We start from the raw sequence: 18,523 nt of genomic DNA, 5'->3' as shown, positions 1-18,523 counted from the left end.
CGATAGAAACAACAAGATCATATCACACAACTACAAGAAAGTAGTATCGGTCTGGCTTCACAATCCCAATGAAGTCTTAAAGTCGTTAACCTACAGGGTCTCGGTAGAAACCTAAGGTTAAAGGAGAATCGACTCTATCTTATACAACTAGTATCACACAGGGGGTTTGGGGATTAGGTTTCCCAGTTGCTAGAGTTCTCCCTTATATAGTCTTTCAAATCAGGGTTTGCAATCAATGTTAGCTTAGTAACAAAGCATTCAATATTCACCGTTAGATGAAAACCTGATTAGATTTAAGTTAATATCTTTCAACTGTTAGATCGAAAACTTAGCTTGTTACACACAAATGAAATGCACGTTTTTAAGTTTGTGTAATCGTACCCAAACATGTACATTTGTTGGTTCAACAATAGTTAACCAAATGGTTAGCCATATGAGTACTTTCATATTAACCATATTCTTCTTCACCATAACTAGTTCAAACGAATCAAATGAACTAGTTAGAGAGTTGTTCTTGCTTAGATCTTATAGAAGTATACAAGACACAATCGAAGCAAAAACGATTTGATTCACTTGAATCGATTCATGAACTTTATAGCCACGGTTTACAAACTTGCATTCCTTAGTTAATATAAGTATAAGTTCACGAATAATCGTTTTTAGATATAACCAACCTAAGTACGCGGACTTGGTACACGGACTTAAGTACTCGGAATAAGCTTGTAACAAGTTTACAAACTCCAACAGATTTTCTCGGGAAGAGAACCTCCGACAGTACGTGGACTGGGTTCGCGGACTCTTGTTCTGGTTTTCCTGAGCAACAAAGTAAGCATACTTTGGTTCAAGGAATAAGAACTTATACATGTATGTGTTTCCACACAATGCTTATATCCAACAATGGTTATATAATCTAAACTCTCATTTCAATCATTGAAACATTCTTAGAGGACGTTATATACTTGTTATTCACAAACCATTTTTCGTCAAAGCCATTTTCATAACATGACTTTCGTCACTAGGTAAAGATGAACTTGGGCCAAAGCGAAAGCTTACCACCACATATTTCGAGAAATAGATAAGCGAGATAAACTCGGCTCGAAATAGCAAATGTGTATAATCAAAGTCTATATAGCAAAACGACTTTTGTCTCAAGATAAGAGATAAAGTAGATAGACTTTTGAGTGATAGATAAGTTCAAGTCTCCACATACCTTTTAGTCGATGAAGTTCCACCAGTTCCTTGAGTAGCTCTTCGTCTTGTATGATGATCTCCATGGAGTTCTTGAGCTCAATTACACTTTATATCCTAGTCCGAGACTTAGCTATAGTAGACTAGAAATCAAGACTTATAGTTTTGATCACTAACATTGATAAACATGCTTGAGATAGCAACGCATGCGAGTTCGACCGAGCAGTGCTCTAACAGAATTGATATCGAAATATCATTATGTTGTCATACTTATGCAAAACAAAAGAATAACAACAACCAACCTTTACCAGAGAAAGGTTGAAAAGCGGTTTTTAACTATTGCAAGCAAAAGTTGAAAACCACCGAAACACATATGCTTTTATGCTAAACCAAAACAGATTCAACATATTGTGACTTTTTCGCATATTGTTTCTATCAAAACCCCTCATGATCCTTTGATAAAGCCTACCAACAAGGGCTAGAACTTAATCTTGCTAATCAAAAAGTCACCTAAACCATAAGGGTTCACAACATTATGAGATCGAATATCAAGGTAATAAAACCTAAATCAAACATCCCATAAACATCCATAGCAATAATAAAGCATTCAAGCATAGGTTATGTAAATCAAACACCATCACAAGAAAAATTATAAATCAAATAATTTTATTCATAATATGATAGCTTTATTCATAATAGACTTAATGCAATCATTGAAAGAAATCAAAAATTGATGTTTATTTTCCTTTTGCAACTCAGTCCTTCATATCAGTACTAAATGAAGGCGGATTACTACTTTCAGTCTTCAGCTTGTGAATTTCTTCAAGTAGAAAACTTTGTTGCTTGACCAGAACTTCTTGCAGGTGAGAAATTTCCGTGAAGGATTCTGCAAGAGCATGTAATTCTGTCTTTGATTGAACACAAAAGTGTGTCAATGATTCAATACACTGATCTTTCTTCAGAGTATTCTATCCTTCCTTCTTGCTAAGCCAATCTCCTTTTCTAATTTTACTCTTAATATCAAGAGAAGATCCAGACTTAATCTTAAGTTGATCTTTCTGATCTAGCATCTTGCCAAAAGAAGATGTTGGATCCAGACTCATGGTTCGGACAAGGAATGACCAAAGAAGGAGAAGGATCTTTTTATAATTTTCATACTTCCGAAAATATAATATTCAAATATATCAAGTATTTTCAAATACTAGATTTATTTCCATACTATACATATAAGTGCCTTATTTTTCTTCTTCCTCACTCATAATTCAGCACACATGGTGAAGAAAGAATTCTAATATCGATCAAGTGGTATTAGTATGAGATTTTCTCTCATTATGAAAATTTGAACAAAAAGATTGTCCTTGATCTAGTATCGTATGAGAAATTCTCTTCTTATTACCTCGAATGAGCGAAGTACCTTGAGATTGACTTGGGTTGCCTATGCAACTTTTAGCAATTCTATTTTTAAGACAGTTTTTGCATCTTGTCTTATTTTTCCCTTTACCATTAGATGATTTAATAACATCTGAAGACATGTCCATTTTTAAAATGAGTGAATCACTAATGGAGGAGGAAGAAATAAGATTGACAACTAATGCAATATTAGTTATTTCCTCTTCTTCAGAATCGTATGAATCAGAGGTCTCATCCAGAGTTACAACCAACGCCTTGCTTCCAGTGTATTTCTTAAGATTGGGACAGTCTTTAGCAATATGACCAAACCCTTTACACTTAAAACATTGCGGATGATATTCATCATCTTCTTCATGATTCTTTTTTGACAGGAACTCGATCATATGGACGAGAAGATCGATGAGTATCCTTAATGAATCTATTATTATGCCTTTTTAAGAGATCTCGAAACTGTATAGTAATCAATGATAATGATTGTTCAATTTCATCATCAGAATTTGATGCAATCTGTTCATATGATTCATCCGTCTGTCTATTCCTCTCCATTGGAGCTTTCGGAATTTTTGTAGCTTTAAAAGCTATTCCTTTACTTTGAATAGACTGTGATTCATGGTTAAAGATCTTTAACTTTACAACGAGTGTGCTTCGTGAGAGAGTTGAGAGATCATTTGCTTCTATGATTGCATGCTTCTTAGAATCGCATCTTGGTGGCAACGATCTGATAATTTTGCACACTATATCCTTTTCAGAGATAATCTTTCCAAGAGAGAAAGAGGCATTAGTTATCTCAGAGAGTTTAAGATGAAACTCTTCAAAGGTGTCGTTGTCATTCATTCGAAGGTTTTCCCAATCGGACGTAAGAGTTTGAAGTCTAGCTTCTTTCTCTGAAGTGTTTCCTTCGAATACGAACTGAAGGTTATCCCAAGTTTCTTTCGAAGTTTTGACATGTTGATACATGATGTTGTAGGTCACGACTTACAGTATGTATTATAGCATCCAAACCATCTGAATTCTGCTTTGCAAACGCCTTTTCTTCGGTTGAAAAATCTACTAAGCATTTAAACTCAGTTTCTGAATTTTCTATCTTTGGACGAATATTGAAAAAGCGGGGGTACAACAACCACACCCAATATTTCGCTTAGCAATCTGTATGGACAAACTCCAATATACTTTCTAGAGAATCAACTAGACAGTCAGACTTAATCTAGATAAAAAGTATATCAAAGAGTTTATATCTCAATCTCTCGATTTGATATATACTCAAGCAAATAGAAATCTGCGAGTCTTTATCAAATACTAGAGAGATAACTTGGATGGTACCAAAGACCAATATCCAAGTGTCAATTAATTTAAATCAACAACCAAAATGTCGGATATTCTAATTGATTAATCAACGCACAACCTGTGATATTTCAATTATATGACAAAATATAATGCGGAAAAGAAATAACACAGACACCAGAATTTTGTTAACGAGGAAACCGCAAATGGAGAAAAAACCCTGGACCTAGTGCAGATTGAACACACACTGTATTAAGCCGCTACAGACACTAGCCTACTCCAAATTAACTTAGGTCTAGACTTTAGTTGAACCCCAATAAATCTCACACTGATCCAAGGTACAATTATGCTCCTACGTCTCTGATCCCGGCAGGATGCTACATACTTGATTCCCTTAGCTGATCTCACCCACAACTAAGAGTTGCTACGATCCAAAGTCGAAGACTTTAATAAACAAATCTGTATCACACAGAAAATCCTACGGTAATAGATAAATCCGTCTCCCACGATTATACCTACGAGTTTTGTTCCGTCTTTTGATACATCAAGGTGAACATGAACCAATTGATAACCCATACTTATATTCCCGAAGAACAACCTAGTATTATCAATCACCTCACAATAATCTTAATCGACGCAGTGAAAAAAGATATTGCGGAATTACAAACGATGAGACGAAGTGTTTGTGATTACTTTTATATCTTGCCTATCGGAGATATCAATCACAAGCCAATTATTACAATTGTACTCGTACGATAGAAACAGCAAGATCATATCACACAACTACAAGAAAGTAGTATCGGCATGGCTTCACAATCCCAATGAAGTCTTTAAGTCGTTAACCTGGTTTAGAAGAAGAAACCAAAGGTTAAAGGTGAATCGACTCTAGCTTAGCACAACTAGTATCACCCAGAAGGTGTGGGGATTAGGTTTCCCAGTTGCTAGAGTTCTCCCTTATATAGTCTTTCAAATCAGGGTTTGCAATCAATGTTAGCTTGGTAACAAAGCATCCAATATTCACCGTTGGATGAAAACCTGATTAGATTCAAGCTAATATCTTTCAACCGTTAGATTGAAAACTAGCTTGTTACACACAAATGAAATGCACGTTTCTAGGCTTGTGTAACCGTACCCAAACTTGTACATTTGTTGGTTCAACAATAGTTAACCAAATGGTTACCCATATGATCACTTTCATATCAACCATATTCTTCTTCACCATAACTAGTTCAAGTGACTCAAATGAACTAGTTAGAGAGTTGTTCAATTGCAAGGAAATATTATGTAACTACACAAGACACAATCGAAGCAAAAACGATTTGATTCACTCGAATCGGTTCATGAACTATATAGCCACGGTTTGCAATTTGCATTCCTTAGTTTATATAAGAGTAAGTTCACAAATATCGTTTTTAGATATAACCTACTCAAGTTCGCGGACTAGGTTCGCGGACTTAAGTTCCTGGACGGAGTTCACAAACTCCAGCAGAATTTCTCGGGTCGAGAACTTCCGCCAGTTCGCGGACTGAGTTCGCGGACTTAGCTCATGCCACTATTCCGGTTCTCTTGATCAACAAAGTTCGCAAACTTCGGTTCAAGGAATAAGGACTTATACATATATGTGTTTCCAAAATAATGCTTATATCCTCCAATGGTTATATAATCTAAACTCTCATTTCAATCATTGAAACATTCTTAGAGGACGCTGATATTCACAAACTATTTTTCGTCAAAGTAAGCAATTTTCAAAGTGATTGAAACTTGTCATGACTTTCGTCACTAGATAAAGATGATTTTGGCTAAAGAGAAAGCTTACCAACACATATTTAGAGAAATAGATAGGCGGGATAAACTCGGCTCGAAATACCAAATGTGTATAATCTAAGTCTATATAGCAAAATGACTTTTGTCTCAAGATAGGAGATAAATATACTTTTGAGTGATAGATAAGTTCAAGTCTCGACATATCTTTTAGTCGATGAAGATCCACCGGTTCCTTGAGTAGTCCTTCGTCTTGTACGATGATTGCCATGGAGTTCTTGAGCTCAACTACACTTTCTATCCTAGTCTGAGACCTTAGCTATAGTAGACTAGAAATCAAGACTTATAGTTTTGATCACTAACATTGACAAACATGCTTGAGATAGCAGCGCATGCGAGTCCGACCGAGCAATGATCTAACAAATATAACCATCGACGACTAATAGCCAAGTATTAAAGTCTCGTGATTGAAGAAAATATCTCATAGCATATTTCCACCATAAATAGTTTGTTCCATCAAATCTTGGCGGTACGTTAATTGAAGTCAATTCATGAGAACTTGAGTTCATTCTTATAGGTTGGATCGCACCAAACACAGATTATTAGATCTTTTCGTGTTTGCCTGCTCTGATACCAATTGAAAAGGCGAGGGTACCCAAATATACCTCAAGCTTTTCCTACCTATAAGTCCTTTCTCCGAAAGTGATTGTTTATGGATTGAGTCGAGACAATGCAACTAATCAGTTCACACTTCGTCTGATCGTCTATGGATACGAGATCGAGACAATACAACAACGAAGTATGTTTACTTGATAAAAAGGTTCGGACTTAACCAAACACAATAGGAATGCTTATCAAGTAAATATGAATTAACGTTTGTGTAATTTACTTTAATTATAATAAAACAATTATAATGCGGAAATATAAAGTAAATGACACAGCAAGATTTTGTTAATGAGGAAACCGCAAGTGCAGAAAAACCCCGGGACCTTGTCCAAAATTGAATACTCTCAGGATTAAGCCGTTACACAAAATTAAACCAACTTCGTATAGTTGAGACCAAGCAACTAAACCTATAGTTCACCTAGTTCCGTCTGCATTCCCACGCCTCCAACTTATGAATAAGTCACGTACTTGGAACAATTCCTTTGGTTCGTATTCCAAACAGTAAAGGAACAACAAATATGTTTGGTATCAACTCTCTTCAACCAAGTGGTGTGAGTTCGACAAAGGCTCTTCTGTTTATCTCAAATAAACTCCTTCTTCAGGTTCTTAGATCTATCTTATTCTAAACTACCGAAGTAATTGTTAAGATTTTGCAATCAATAATTTTATCACAAAGAATTGTATTGATGTCGATATACACAACTAATCAATCCAATCTACCACAAGGATAAACTGATTATAGTTGGATCCTCTTATGTCGAAACAAATATTGTGCACACCAAAGATTACGAACCCCAAATCAGAAATCTTCAATATCTTCTTTGTCTTCAAATCTTCTCAGATCTTCAATAAACACCTGCACACAACAACTTGAATCTCTTGTGATCAATCACGCACAGAACGGAGTCTGTTAACAATGGATTATCACAAGATCGTCTTTAGCACTAACAACAGTCTAGAGATCCCTGTCGAAACTTCGATCTAGTTTGAGTGAATCTTATATCAGAAGAGAAGATTCTCAAGCATAAACCAACTAGGTGCAATCAAATCAATCAAAAACACAAGATAAACCACAATTATCTAGTTTCCCGCCAATGATACTAATAGAGCTTCTCAATCCCAAAGAAGACTTTAAATTGTGCGGTCGTAAGAGATTTCTCCTAATTAGGTTACCCTCCTCTCCGAATAGGCGGCTTCACCAGTAACAACACAACCGAGGAAGTTTGTTGTCACGAAGGATTAGTTTGCTAGAAATGCAAACTTCAAGTATTTATGGACAAGGAAGTTTGGACACCAAGGAATTCCAAAACCAAAAATATTCTCAAGATATGCAATATAATTCCAAATTCGGTTTCCATAATTCCTGGAAATGCTCTGTCCAAAATAATGACCGAAAATCTCTTTGGAAAATCTTTAACTAGTAAATGCACATTACTAATTCTCATTTTCCTAAAATAAAATTAAGATCTTAATTAAAAGATTCTTAACTTATTTATGTTTCGATCTTGGGATTTTCTTCCTTTAGTTATTAAGGAATAACTTTGAACAATAAAAGATAAACATTACTGCCTGTGTTCAAAGTGTGTCGACATCCTTACTTTGTAAGTCCTCTTTCATACTTACAACCTTGAAACCGATTTTCCACACTTCCAAACAAGTTTAGAATTGGTTCATCTGACTTTCAAGAACTATGTTATTGATCAAGAACACTCAATCACAAATCATGGCTTTAACGGTTCTACCAAAACAAGTTTCGGTTCTACCTCCATGTGAGTATTGTGCATAGTCAGACTAGCTTTCCAAAATTCGGTTGACTAGGTACTAGGATCGGTTCCCCACATATATATGGTATCTAACTTATATGTGTTGCACATGTCCACAGGATCGGTCCCCCTTTGTCTAAAAACGTGTTGCAAATGTCCATAGGATCGGTTCCCCTTTCTGCTACAAACTTGTTTCACCTCATACAATGATCGATTCCCCTTTGTGATGTGTTGCACCTCTTACTAGGATCGGTTCCCCTTTACCCAGATTCGGTCATACACAAATCACAAACTCGATCATACCATCTCAGGTGATTACTTAAGATCGGTTTCACTAATAAAAGTCATACCAATACATAAGTCAGGCCTTTGTGAATAGTTTTACCAAGAACACAAACAAGTCATGAGCGGTTATACTAAATCACACATATTGGTTGTTCACAAGATATGCAATGAATAACAATACCAATAACGCCTGGAGGTTTCCTTTTCGATTCATAAACAAGTTTATGAACTTACTTCCTTAAAACACATGTAAAACATTATTTCCTAGGATGAAATCCTCACCCCATACCCATACATAATCACAATAACATTTAAACGATTATGTCGATGTCTTATCTACAATGTTTAATGGTTAAGCAATAAACCTCGTATTGTATTCCTTAATACTATGTCTATCTAGAGTGTTCATGCTTCGCAGTTTTGTTTTCAATATGCATGACTTGAAAGATATGTTAGGTAATGAAACAGTTCAAGTCAAATATCACTAACCTCAAGTGGAAGGATGATGTTGTCGTTGTAGCTTATTACTTCTTCACTTCTTCAAGTCTTCGCAATACTTGTAATGTCTCATATCCTAATACTTTCAAGCTAACCCATATGAAGTTGACTCTAGTACATAATCAAGCGACTCTTAAAATGAGTTTTGATTCACTAAAATATGACAACCAAACTTGACATACCAATGCTTGGTGGGTTCAACCGAGCTATTATCTAACAGTATTAGGTAAGTATCTATCTTTAAGGATAGTGCCTAATAGAGATTTAGGGTTTTCAACAAGTTTCCAAGCATTCCTGGCTAACATAGCAAGATTATTTAACTCAGCTTTTCTAAAACCTAGTCCACCTTCACTTTTAGGGCAGCAAAGAATATCCCATCCTAGTAAGTGAAGTTTTTTATCTTTTGGGTCAAGAGTTTCCCTCCACCAAAATTTACAAATGTGAGAATCCATTTTCCAACAAAGAGCTTTAGGAATGAGAAAAGCAATCATTTGGTAAATAGGTATGGCTTGACAAACATGTTTGACTAGAGAGGTTATAACTGCTTGAGACATGAGTTTATGGAACCAATAAGTAATTCTAGCATAAACAGATTGCAGAATACTCATATGAGTCTGGATTTTATACTTATGGAAACTAATGGCGGTGCCCAAATATTTCTCACCTAGGTCCAGAAAGCTAATGTTAAGGATATAAGAGGGTTGTTGGGTTAGTTTGGGAGAAAAATCTTTACTAAAGAGAATCCCAGATTTATCAAAATTAATTTTCTGACCAAAGGCAGAGTAGTACTTATGAAGATGATCTCTAATAATAGTAAAATCCTAGATAGTGGCCTTAAAAAACAGTAAACAATCATCAACAAACAACAAGTGAGTAATAAGACCCGGGTTCGATTCCCGGCTGGTGCATCGCTTTAAATTTTTAGTTTTTCATACGAATTCGTTCATTAAATTCTGATCCTCTGCGAATCGGGCGACAAAAATCGGTGACGACTCGTTCATTAAATTCGTGGATTCTTCGAATTCTGATCGGATTTCTGTATTACTTCGGGTGATTTCTCATTAATAACAGATGATTAGGGTTGATTTTCAATCCTTTTACTTCTTTTATTATGTCTGAACAAAATAATAGTGGATCTGGTTTTCGATCTGCTACAACAAATTTGGTTTATGATTCCACTTCTTCAACAATGAATTCTGAAGACCCTCCTTCTATGTTTATTCCTGATGATGTTATTGAAGAAAGCTTAAATAAATGGAAATTTAGCTTGATTGGGAGATTAGATTTTGTTAAGCTTAAGATGAATATTGCAGCTACTTTACTGAAACAACAATGGTCTCTTAAGGGTTCTTTACAGTTCATACCCTTAGGAAAAGGATTCTTTATCATCAAGCTAGATAATGAAGATGATAGAAAACATATTTGGCAAGGTTTATGGATGGTGGAAGAACAAACTCTGAAAATTAGACCATGGGAACCTAACTTCAATCCTGAAACTCAGAAAACTTCATTAGCTTATGTTTGGGTCACTTTTCCTGGTTTAAGCATTGAGTACTGGAAAGAAAGCATTCTTCTACAGATGGGAAACAAATTGGGGAGAGCTGTTAAAGTTGATGAAATTACTCTAAAAAGAGAAATAGGATATTATGCAGGTGTTCTAGTTGAAGTTGATTTTTCAAAGTATATCCCAAGCAAAGTAGTTGTTGAGTACAAGTATGGTAAATTTGAACAAGTTGTTCAACTCTTGAAGAAACCAAAATTCTGCAATCACTGTCTAATTGTGGGTCACTTAACTGCTGAATGTAGAATCAAAAGAAGTGAATGTTTTGAAAAACAAACTGAAGTTGTGAAGGAAAAGGCAAAAAAACAATGGAGAAAAAAAACTTCTCAAGTTCGAACTAGTTTTGACATATGCTTTACTCAAGCTGAGAAAGAAAAAGACCACATAATTGAACAAATTCATGATCAACTCTTAAGTGATAATGAAGAGATTGATGCAATAATACCTCATATTCAAAGTGAGCACGCCTCTGGTAGATTTCATATCTTACAAAACCAAACTGAAGAATTCAGGGGGTCTATTAACTCACATGAAGAATTTCCAACTCTTTCAGTAGATAAAATTATTGCAATGGTTTCAAGTGCTCCTTCAATAGCCAATGTGGTTAATATTCAACCTCCTATTGGAACTCCAGTTTTACAACTTCAGTCTATCTCTCCAAATATTAAATCTAAGGAAGCTGAAGATTGTTTCAAGTGAAACATACTGATTCAGAATCTATTCAACATGCAACAAGTACTTCTGGTACTAAGAATGGAGAAGAATTTATTCAAATCAAAACAAAAGTTGGAAAAAAGCCAAATGTGATTACCAGAACTCGGGCAGCCAACTTAAATGCAAACTTCAGTAAAAATGGCCAAGGTAAGAGAAGTACTTTATCTTCTCACCCTCCTTCTAAATGAAATTTATATATTGTAACTTAAGGGGCCTAAGGAGAACAAAGTCCAAATACAAGTTAAGAGATATAATCAAATTTTTTTGTCCTACTTTAGTTATTTTAGTTGAACCCAAAGTATGGGTTTCTTCTGATTTCATTAAAAAGTTAAGACTCCAGGGTATACACTATCAAATCATTCATAACTCTTGTGATGGTAATAAAGGAAACATTTGGATTCTATGGAGCTCTTCAATAAACACTCCAAAGATTTTATCAAATACTTCTCAAGCAATAACTGTGGAAGTTGGTGGGGATGTAATTACTGGAGTTCATGCTGCCACTCTCACTGTTAATAGAAGAGAATGATGGAATGAAATGGAAATTGCAAGTACTTTAAATAAGCCATGGCTGGTCATAGGTGATTTCAATACTATAACAAGTGTTGATGAAAAGAAAGGTGGTCTCAATCCTCTGAAAATATCTATGAGAGAATTTAATGATTGTTTAAATAATTGTGGGCTTATTCAAGCTCCTAAAACAGGTTTGGAGTTCTCTTGGTGCAACAATAGAGCAGGGAAAAAAAGAATTCTCTGTAATCTTGATAGAGTTGTTTTTAATGATAAATGGTTGGAAGTATACCCTAGCCGGGGTTACAAAGTTGGTGTAAGAAGTATATCAGATCATGGAATTCTTTATGGTGCAAATGCTAAAATTCCAAAACCCAAAAATATACATTTTAGAGATCTTAAGGTGTGGCAATCTCATTCTGAATTCTTCAAGCAAATTCAACTTTCTTGGTCTGCAATGATTAGAGGTAATCCTATCTTCATTTTTCTGAGTAAACTTAAAATTCTAAAAAAAGATATTTGAAGAGGTGAAAAGAGCAGTATTTGAACTAGACCCTGATAGCTCCCCTGGACCATATGGATTTGCAGGATGGTTTTACAGATATGCTTGGGAAATAGTTGGCAATGACCTCACAAAAGTTATTCAACATTGCTGGAGATGTGGATTTATACCTCAAGGTTTCAATGCTAACTTTTTATTACTTCTTCCAAAAGTCAAAAATGCAAAAAAATAAAGCTAGTCAGTTTAGACCTATTGGTCTAATGAACTTCAGCTTTAAAGTGCTTACAAAGATTATAACTACAAGATTTGGAAGTTTGATTCAAAGAATTGTATCTCCTCAACAAGGTGCTTTCATAAAAGGGAGAAACATTCAAGAGCAAATAGTTATAGACTCTGAACTAGTGAATGAGCTGGATGTTAAAAGAAGAGGTGGTAATTTGGGCATAAAATTGGACATCTCTCAAGCTTATGACTCACTCGGCTGGGAGTTTCTGTTTCAAGTGATGAGGAAATTTGGATTCTCTGAAAAAATGTGTTAATTGGCTTCATACTTTACTACAATTTGTAAGAATATCAGTACTTCTTAATGGAGGGCCTATGGGATATTTTCAAGTTGGAAGGGGTCTCAGACAAGGTGACCCCTTGTCTCCTATTCTTTTTGTTATAGCTGAAGATCTTCTGAGAATAGCAATATCAAGAATGGTCCAATCAGTTCAGTTACAACCAATGCTCTCCAGAAATGACATCCATCCATCTCATATCTTCTTTGCAGATGACGTTTTCTTGTTCTGCAATGGAGATAAAAGAAATGCTAAAAAGCTAGCAACTTTACTCAAGGAATATCAAGAAGCCTCAGGTCAAATTTTTAATTTGGCAAAAAGCAAATGCTTCATAGGTGGAACAAGTACATTAAGAAAACAACAAATTGCTTCTGAATGCAGAATGCCACTTGCTAATTTCCCAGACAAGTACTTAGGTGTTTATCTAACTCCAGGTAGAATCAAAACTCAACATATTTGGAATTGTGTAGAACAAATCCAAGCAAGCTTAGCTGGATGGATGGGTAAGCTCTTATCTTTCCAAGAAAGACTGATTTTAATCAAGCATGTTCTCAGTAGCATTCCCATATATAGTATGTCAGTTTATAAATGGCCTCAAAGAGCTCTAAAGGATTGTGAGCAAATGATAAGAAATTTTCTTTGGACTGGAGATCCTTCAAAAAGAAAGAGTGTTGTGCTTAAATTGGACAAAGTTTGTTCTCCATTTGAAGAAGGAGGTCTTGGCTTGAGAAGACTAGAGATTATGAATAAGGCATTGCTTATGAAACTTTGGTGGAAAATACAAAACAACAAGGAAGATTGGGCTAAATTTTTCCAAGAAAAATTCATTACAAAAAAAAGGGGACTGGATTGGATATTATAAGAGATCTTCTATTCTTCCTGACTTGAAATGGATCTCTGAAGATGTGCAAAAATTCACAAGATGGATAGTTGGCACTGGATCAAAAACATCAGTTTGGAATGACACTTGGATAAAGGATAAACCTTTGTGTGAATTATATCCTGATAATGCATATCTTAATGAATTCCCTGACATGAAAGTTGAAAACCTAATAGTTGATAATGAATGGGTTATGCCTTCTGAACTTCTTGATATGGTTTCAATCAATGAGCTACCTGTACTCAGTTTGGAGGAAGACAAAAGAATCTGGAGTGGCACAATTACCGGGGATTTCTCTGTTTCTTCTGCAGTTGAGTGTATTAGAACAAAGTATTCAAAAGTGAGCTGGGTACATCAGGTATGGAATTACTCAATTCATCCAAATATTTCAAGCAATATATGGAAACTTATAAGAAATATTTTCCCAACTTATGAAAAAATGAAAACTAGGAAATTTCAACTTGCTTCTAGATGTTGTTTTTGTAAGAAAGATGAGGAAACTCTAGAATACATTCTATGGAAATGCAACTATAGTGAGATAATTTGGAAGTGGTTAGGAGGGATGTTTAATTTCAAGAACCCTAAGTCCTTTGATGAAGTCTTTAGTTTTGCAAAACATAAAAGTCCTGCAGTTGGTGAAATATGGAGATATGCTGCTTTCATTACTCTCAAGGAACTGCGGTTTCAAAGAAATAGAAGTGTTTATGAGGATGAAGTCTTCAATGAACAAAATATTAAATCAATAATCTTGAAACTTACTGCTGAAGGAGAAATTAGAATGAAACAGCTCATGTGGAATATTGCATATGATCTGCAAATGCTAAAACAGTTTGGTATGAAATGCAAAAGGGTCAAGACTTGTGTTGTTAAAGAGATTTCCTTCAAATTTCCTTAGGAATCAACTTCTCTTGTGTTGTGACGGGGCTTCAAGGGGGAACCCTGGGAATTCAGGTTATGGGATTATGGCTAGAAATGATAAAGGAGAAGCGGTGGTAGTTATAGAAGGAGGTCTGGGGATTGCTACTAATTTCTTTGCAGAAATTATGGCAATTATTTGTGCAGGAGAATGGGCTATTCATAATGGTTTCAGAATCCTCCTTTTCAGTACAGACTCAAAAGCAGTAATTGCTGCTTTTGAAAATTTGAGAGTTCCTTGGTTTGCAATTGCTAGATGGAAGCAAATCTGCAACATTGCTACCAAATGTGAGTTTCTTCATAATTACAGAGAAGTGAACTTCTCTGTAAATGATCTATCTAACAGAGGAGCAACTATGCAGAGAGGAGATCAACACATATACACAAGCAAACCTCTCTTCCTTGTAAATCTTGAAAATGAAAAGCAGAAGTACTTTAGGACAGTTTAGTTTATAATCCTTTTTTTTTGTGTATTTTTGTTTTTTTCCTGGTTGTAATTCTGCTCTCGTTGTAACTTTGAGTTCTTTGGTTATTAATAAAATTATTACTTAGCAAAAAAAAAGTGAGTAATAAGAGGAGCATTTCTGCAAACCTTAATTTTTTGAACTAATTCAAGCTTAGTATGTTTATCAATGTAGGTAGACAAAGCTTCAGAACAAATAATATAAAGTCAGGGTACAGAGGATTCCCTTTCCTAAGGCCTCTTTCAGGTTTTATCAGGCCAATAGGGACATCATTGAGTATAACAGATTAAGAAACCGCGGGTAAACATTGGATAGTTAGTAATATCCAGTGTTCACATAGACCCGTTTTCCTAAGAACTTTCTCAAGAAAATTTCATTCAAGCTTATCATAAGCTTTGGACATATCAAGTTTGATGGTTGCTAGACCTTCCGTACCATAATAATGGTTCACTGTGAAAACCACCTCATTAGCAAAAAAGATGTTATTAGCAATGCTTCTCCTAGGCACAAAAGTATTTCGGTTTTGAGAGATCTGACCAGTCATAAGTGGTTTTAGTCTATTAGCAAGAGTTTTGGATAGGATTTATAAGCAAAATCACACATATCAATAGTTCTATATTGGGAAACAACCTTAGCCATGAGAGTTTGAGGGATTAGAGCAATGTTGGTATGATTAAGAAAATTGGCCACACGACCAGTTCGAGAAACAGGTTTGCACCATCTCATGACAAATTCACCATCAATAATCCCAGTATTTTTGATAAAAAGGCCTGTGAAAAGCAACATGTTTTATCTCTTAAGGGAAGAGAGAAATGTTTAAAAAGATTATTATCATCCAAGGAAAACTTAGAAGGAATGTCAGATGGGACTTCTTTCTTGAAAGATTAGGGATTAGAAGAATAGAGTTTTTTGAATAATCTACAAATAAGGTACCAATATTATTTTTATCAGTAAGGATTTCCCTAGAGTTATTCTTCATCCAACTGATGGAATTTTTTTTTCTTTTGTAGAGAGTAACCCTATGAAAATATGAGGTACTTTTATCCCCTTCCAAGAGCCAAACCTTTCTGGACTTGTCTTTCCAGTAAAGCTCTTCTAAGGAATACAGATAATTAAGTAGAACTTTAAGTCTGGAGATATTCATGGTGTCAGAAGGATCAGTAGTCTGAATTTCTTTAAGATCCTGGCTAGTGGTACATATATTGGCTTGAATATTACCGAAAGAGTTTATGTTCCATTCTCTTAAGCCTTTCTTGGTATTAAGAAGTTTGGCGTTGAGTTTATAAGCAGGTGAACCAACTGCATGAATAGACTAGGAGTTAGTTATAATGTCTCTACAAGTTAGATCATAAATCCACACGACCATGGAATGAAAGGTCTTAGCAAGGTATACAGTCACCATTAAAAATTAAAACTTATATGCATGGAACAGTGATCAGAAGAGTCCCTAGGGAGATTATTCACATAAAGTTTGGGAAAAATGACTTCAGCATTATGATTTATAAAGCATTTATCAAGCCTATCTACTACTACAAGAATAATATCTTTACCTCCATATTTTAGTAGTCTTTCTATATATTCCAGGCTACCAAGCATGCTTTGGAAAGAAGTGGTTGGATATGTATGTTCCCCTTTATTTCTCTGGTACACATCACATGTGGAAAAAAAAATCAATAATATAAACTCTCATACCATGCCAATGAAAATAAGATTGAGCCCTCATGTAATCCCCTTGTATACCAGAATGTCCTCCAATAGCTGAAGCATGTAAAGAAGTAAGGATAGCATGTCTGACCCCATGCCCAACTCTTATATATAACCAATCCTTGTATCTCAGAATCCCATTATTGTAAGTATAACGAGTGACAAGAGTTAAAGAAATCAACAACTTGGATATGACGGAGTCTGCAGCTTCATCATCCCCATAACTCTTGATAATATACATTGCCCAAGTCGGTTGACTGATGCTGATAGTGCTGCAGGTGGAAGTGGGTAATCTTGATAATGCATCTGAAACTTTGTTCTCAATTCCCCTTTTATATTTGATTTCATAATCAAATCCCAAAAGCTTCGTAAGTCACCTTTGATGCAACACAATAGTCAATCTGCTTCATGAACTATTTAATGATTTGTTGGACAATGTGAATAATGAAATGATTGCCCATCAAATAGTTCCTCCACGTAGTGACTTTCATTACCATGGATAGCAATTCTTTCTCATATGTTGAGAGACCTAAGGACCTTGTCCCCAATGGTACTAAAAAAGGCTATTGGCCTCCCCCCATGCATCAAGACAACATCAACCCCTCTAGCACATGTATTTGTTCTAAGATGAATGACTTTGAAAAATATGGCAAAGCCATTACTGGTGTGTTGCACGTAATTTGTTTCAACTCCTTAAATGTTATGTCAGCCTCATCTGACCATGTAAAGGCATTTTTGTTCAAGAGGTCTGTTAAAGGTTTGCAGATGGCTCCATAACCTTTTGCAAACTTCCTATAATACCCTGTCAAACCAATAAAACCTATTAAATCCTTTAAGCAGGTGGAATTTTGCCAAGAGACGATGCTTGACACTTTAAAGAGATCTGCTGCTACACCCTTAGCTGTAATTATATGTCATAGATATTTTAACTCCTTTTGAGCAAAACAACATTTGTTTTCCTTGGCATAAAGTTTATGATGTCTCAATAATCCTATCACCGCCCTTAATTAGTGTTGTTCATTTTCTGAATGTGATTGGTTATAACCAAGATGTCATAAAAAAATACCAATACAAATTGCCTCAAGAATGGCTTGAATACCTCATTCATTAAAGCTTGGTAGGTGGCTGGAGATTGTTACTCATGAGTCTTAAAATAAGATTTAGCCCAAATTGCATTACCTTAAATTCATAATTTCCATCATGAGTCCTAAAATTTATCTTGTACACATATGACTCATGCATTCTGATTTGGTGGGTACCCTGACCTTAGATCCAGCTTAGTAAACATTATTGCACATGTAGCTCATATAGAAGTTCATCAATCACTAGGATTGTGAACTTGTATTTTGGTTGGTTGTTGAAGTTGTAATAGAAAATAAATGCCCCACAATGCCATGAATGTTCTTTTTTGAAGAACTTCTTAACTGCACATGCACTTATCATCTTCAGATAAGTATTCTCTCTGGCACCAGAAAGTGTAATCTTCTTGTCATGATAAATGAAGCTTAAGTTGAAAGGTACATCCCCCAGAGTTCTGAGCCAATCAGCACCAAGTACTACATCACATCCCTCAGGAGGAAATAATCTCGAGTCTCCACTAAATTTGCTCCCTTGCATTGACCACTAAAGTTTATTAGAAATACCTAAGTTGATAGTCTTATCTCCGTTTGTCATTGTGACAGTAAGGTGAGCAGTGGGTTCTACCAAACAATCCAACTGTTGAGCTAAATTAGTATATATGAAGGTGCAAGTGGTTCTAGTGTCAATTAAGATGTATATGAATTTTTTTTAAATACCGTGGTATTCTTATGGTTTCAATGCTTGTACATGTACTGTAAAAGTTCTTCCAGTGTCAACAAGA

At 35.2% G+C, this 18,523-nt stretch overlaps 3 protein-coding genes across 3 annotated transcripts; all 3 read left to right on the top strand.

The window, feature by feature from the left end:
- Positions 1-9,963: 9,963 nt before the first annotated feature.
- LOC113312162 lies at positions 9,964-11,112 on the top strand. Its single transcript, XM_026560916.1, has one exon. It carries the CDS (start codon positions 9,964-9,966, stop codon positions 11,110-11,112), a length of 1,149 nt encoding a protein of 382 aa, XP_026416701.1.
- Positions 11,113-11,665: 553 nt separating this feature from the next.
- On the top strand, positions 11,666-13,561 carry LOC113312161. The gene is made up of 4 exons (XM_026560915.1): positions 11,666-12,040; positions 12,153-12,275; positions 12,430-12,571; positions 12,717-13,561. The coding sequence occupies exons 1-4, from the start codon at positions 11,666-11,668 to the stop codon at positions 13,559-13,561; spliced, it is 1,485 nt and encodes a 494-aa protein (XP_026416700.1).
- A 172-nt stretch (positions 13,562-13,733) lies between these two features.
- LOC113312160 lies at positions 13,734-14,943 on the top strand. Its single transcript, XM_026560914.1, has 2 exons — positions 13,734-14,412; positions 14,531-14,943. The coding sequence occupies exons 1-2, from the start codon at positions 13,734-13,736 to the stop codon at positions 14,941-14,943; spliced, it is 1,092 nt and encodes a 363-aa protein (XP_026416699.1).
- The last annotated feature ends 3,580 nt before the right edge of the window (positions 14,944-18,523 follow it).

Source organism: Papaver somniferum, chromosome 9 (assembly GCF_003573695.1).
Source record: "Papaver somniferum cultivar HN1 chromosome 9, ASM357369v1, whole genome shotgun sequence".
NCBI lineage: Eukaryota > Viridiplantae > Streptophyta > Magnoliopsida > Ranunculales > Papaveraceae > Papaver > Papaver somniferum.
The sequence above is the reverse complement of the archived record's forward strand: the minus strand, read 5'-3'. Positions and strand labels throughout refer to the sequence as shown.

What these genes read in the sequence shown, in the direction of transcription:
- LOC113312160 (XM_026560914.1), top strand. Translation starts at nt 13,734, where the DNA reads ATGAAAGTTGAAAACCTAATAGTTGATAATGAATGGGTTATGCCTTCT. An exon ending in GCAAATGCTAAAACAGTTTG is followed by an intron (nt 14,413 to 14,530) that starts GTATGAAATGCA and finishes CTGGGAATTCAG; the next exon opens with GTTATGGGATTATGGCTAGA.
- LOC113312162 (XM_026560916.1), top strand. Translation starts at nt 9,964, where the DNA reads ATGTCTGAACAAAATAATAGTGGATCTGGTTTTCGATCTGCTACAACA.
- LOC113312161 (XM_026560915.1), top strand. Translation starts at nt 11,666, where the DNA reads ATGGAAATTGCAAGTACTTTAAATAAGCCATGGCTGGTCATAGGTGAT. An exon ending in TTGGCAATGACCTCACAAAA is followed by an intron (nt 12,276 to 12,429) that starts GTTATTCAACAT and finishes GTGCTTACAAAG; the next exon opens with ATTATAACTACAAGATTTGG. An exon ending in GGATGTTAAAAGAAGAGGTG is followed by an intron (nt 12,572 to 12,716) that starts GTAATTTGGGCA and finishes TAAGAATATCAG; the next exon opens with TACTTCTTAATGGAGGGCCT.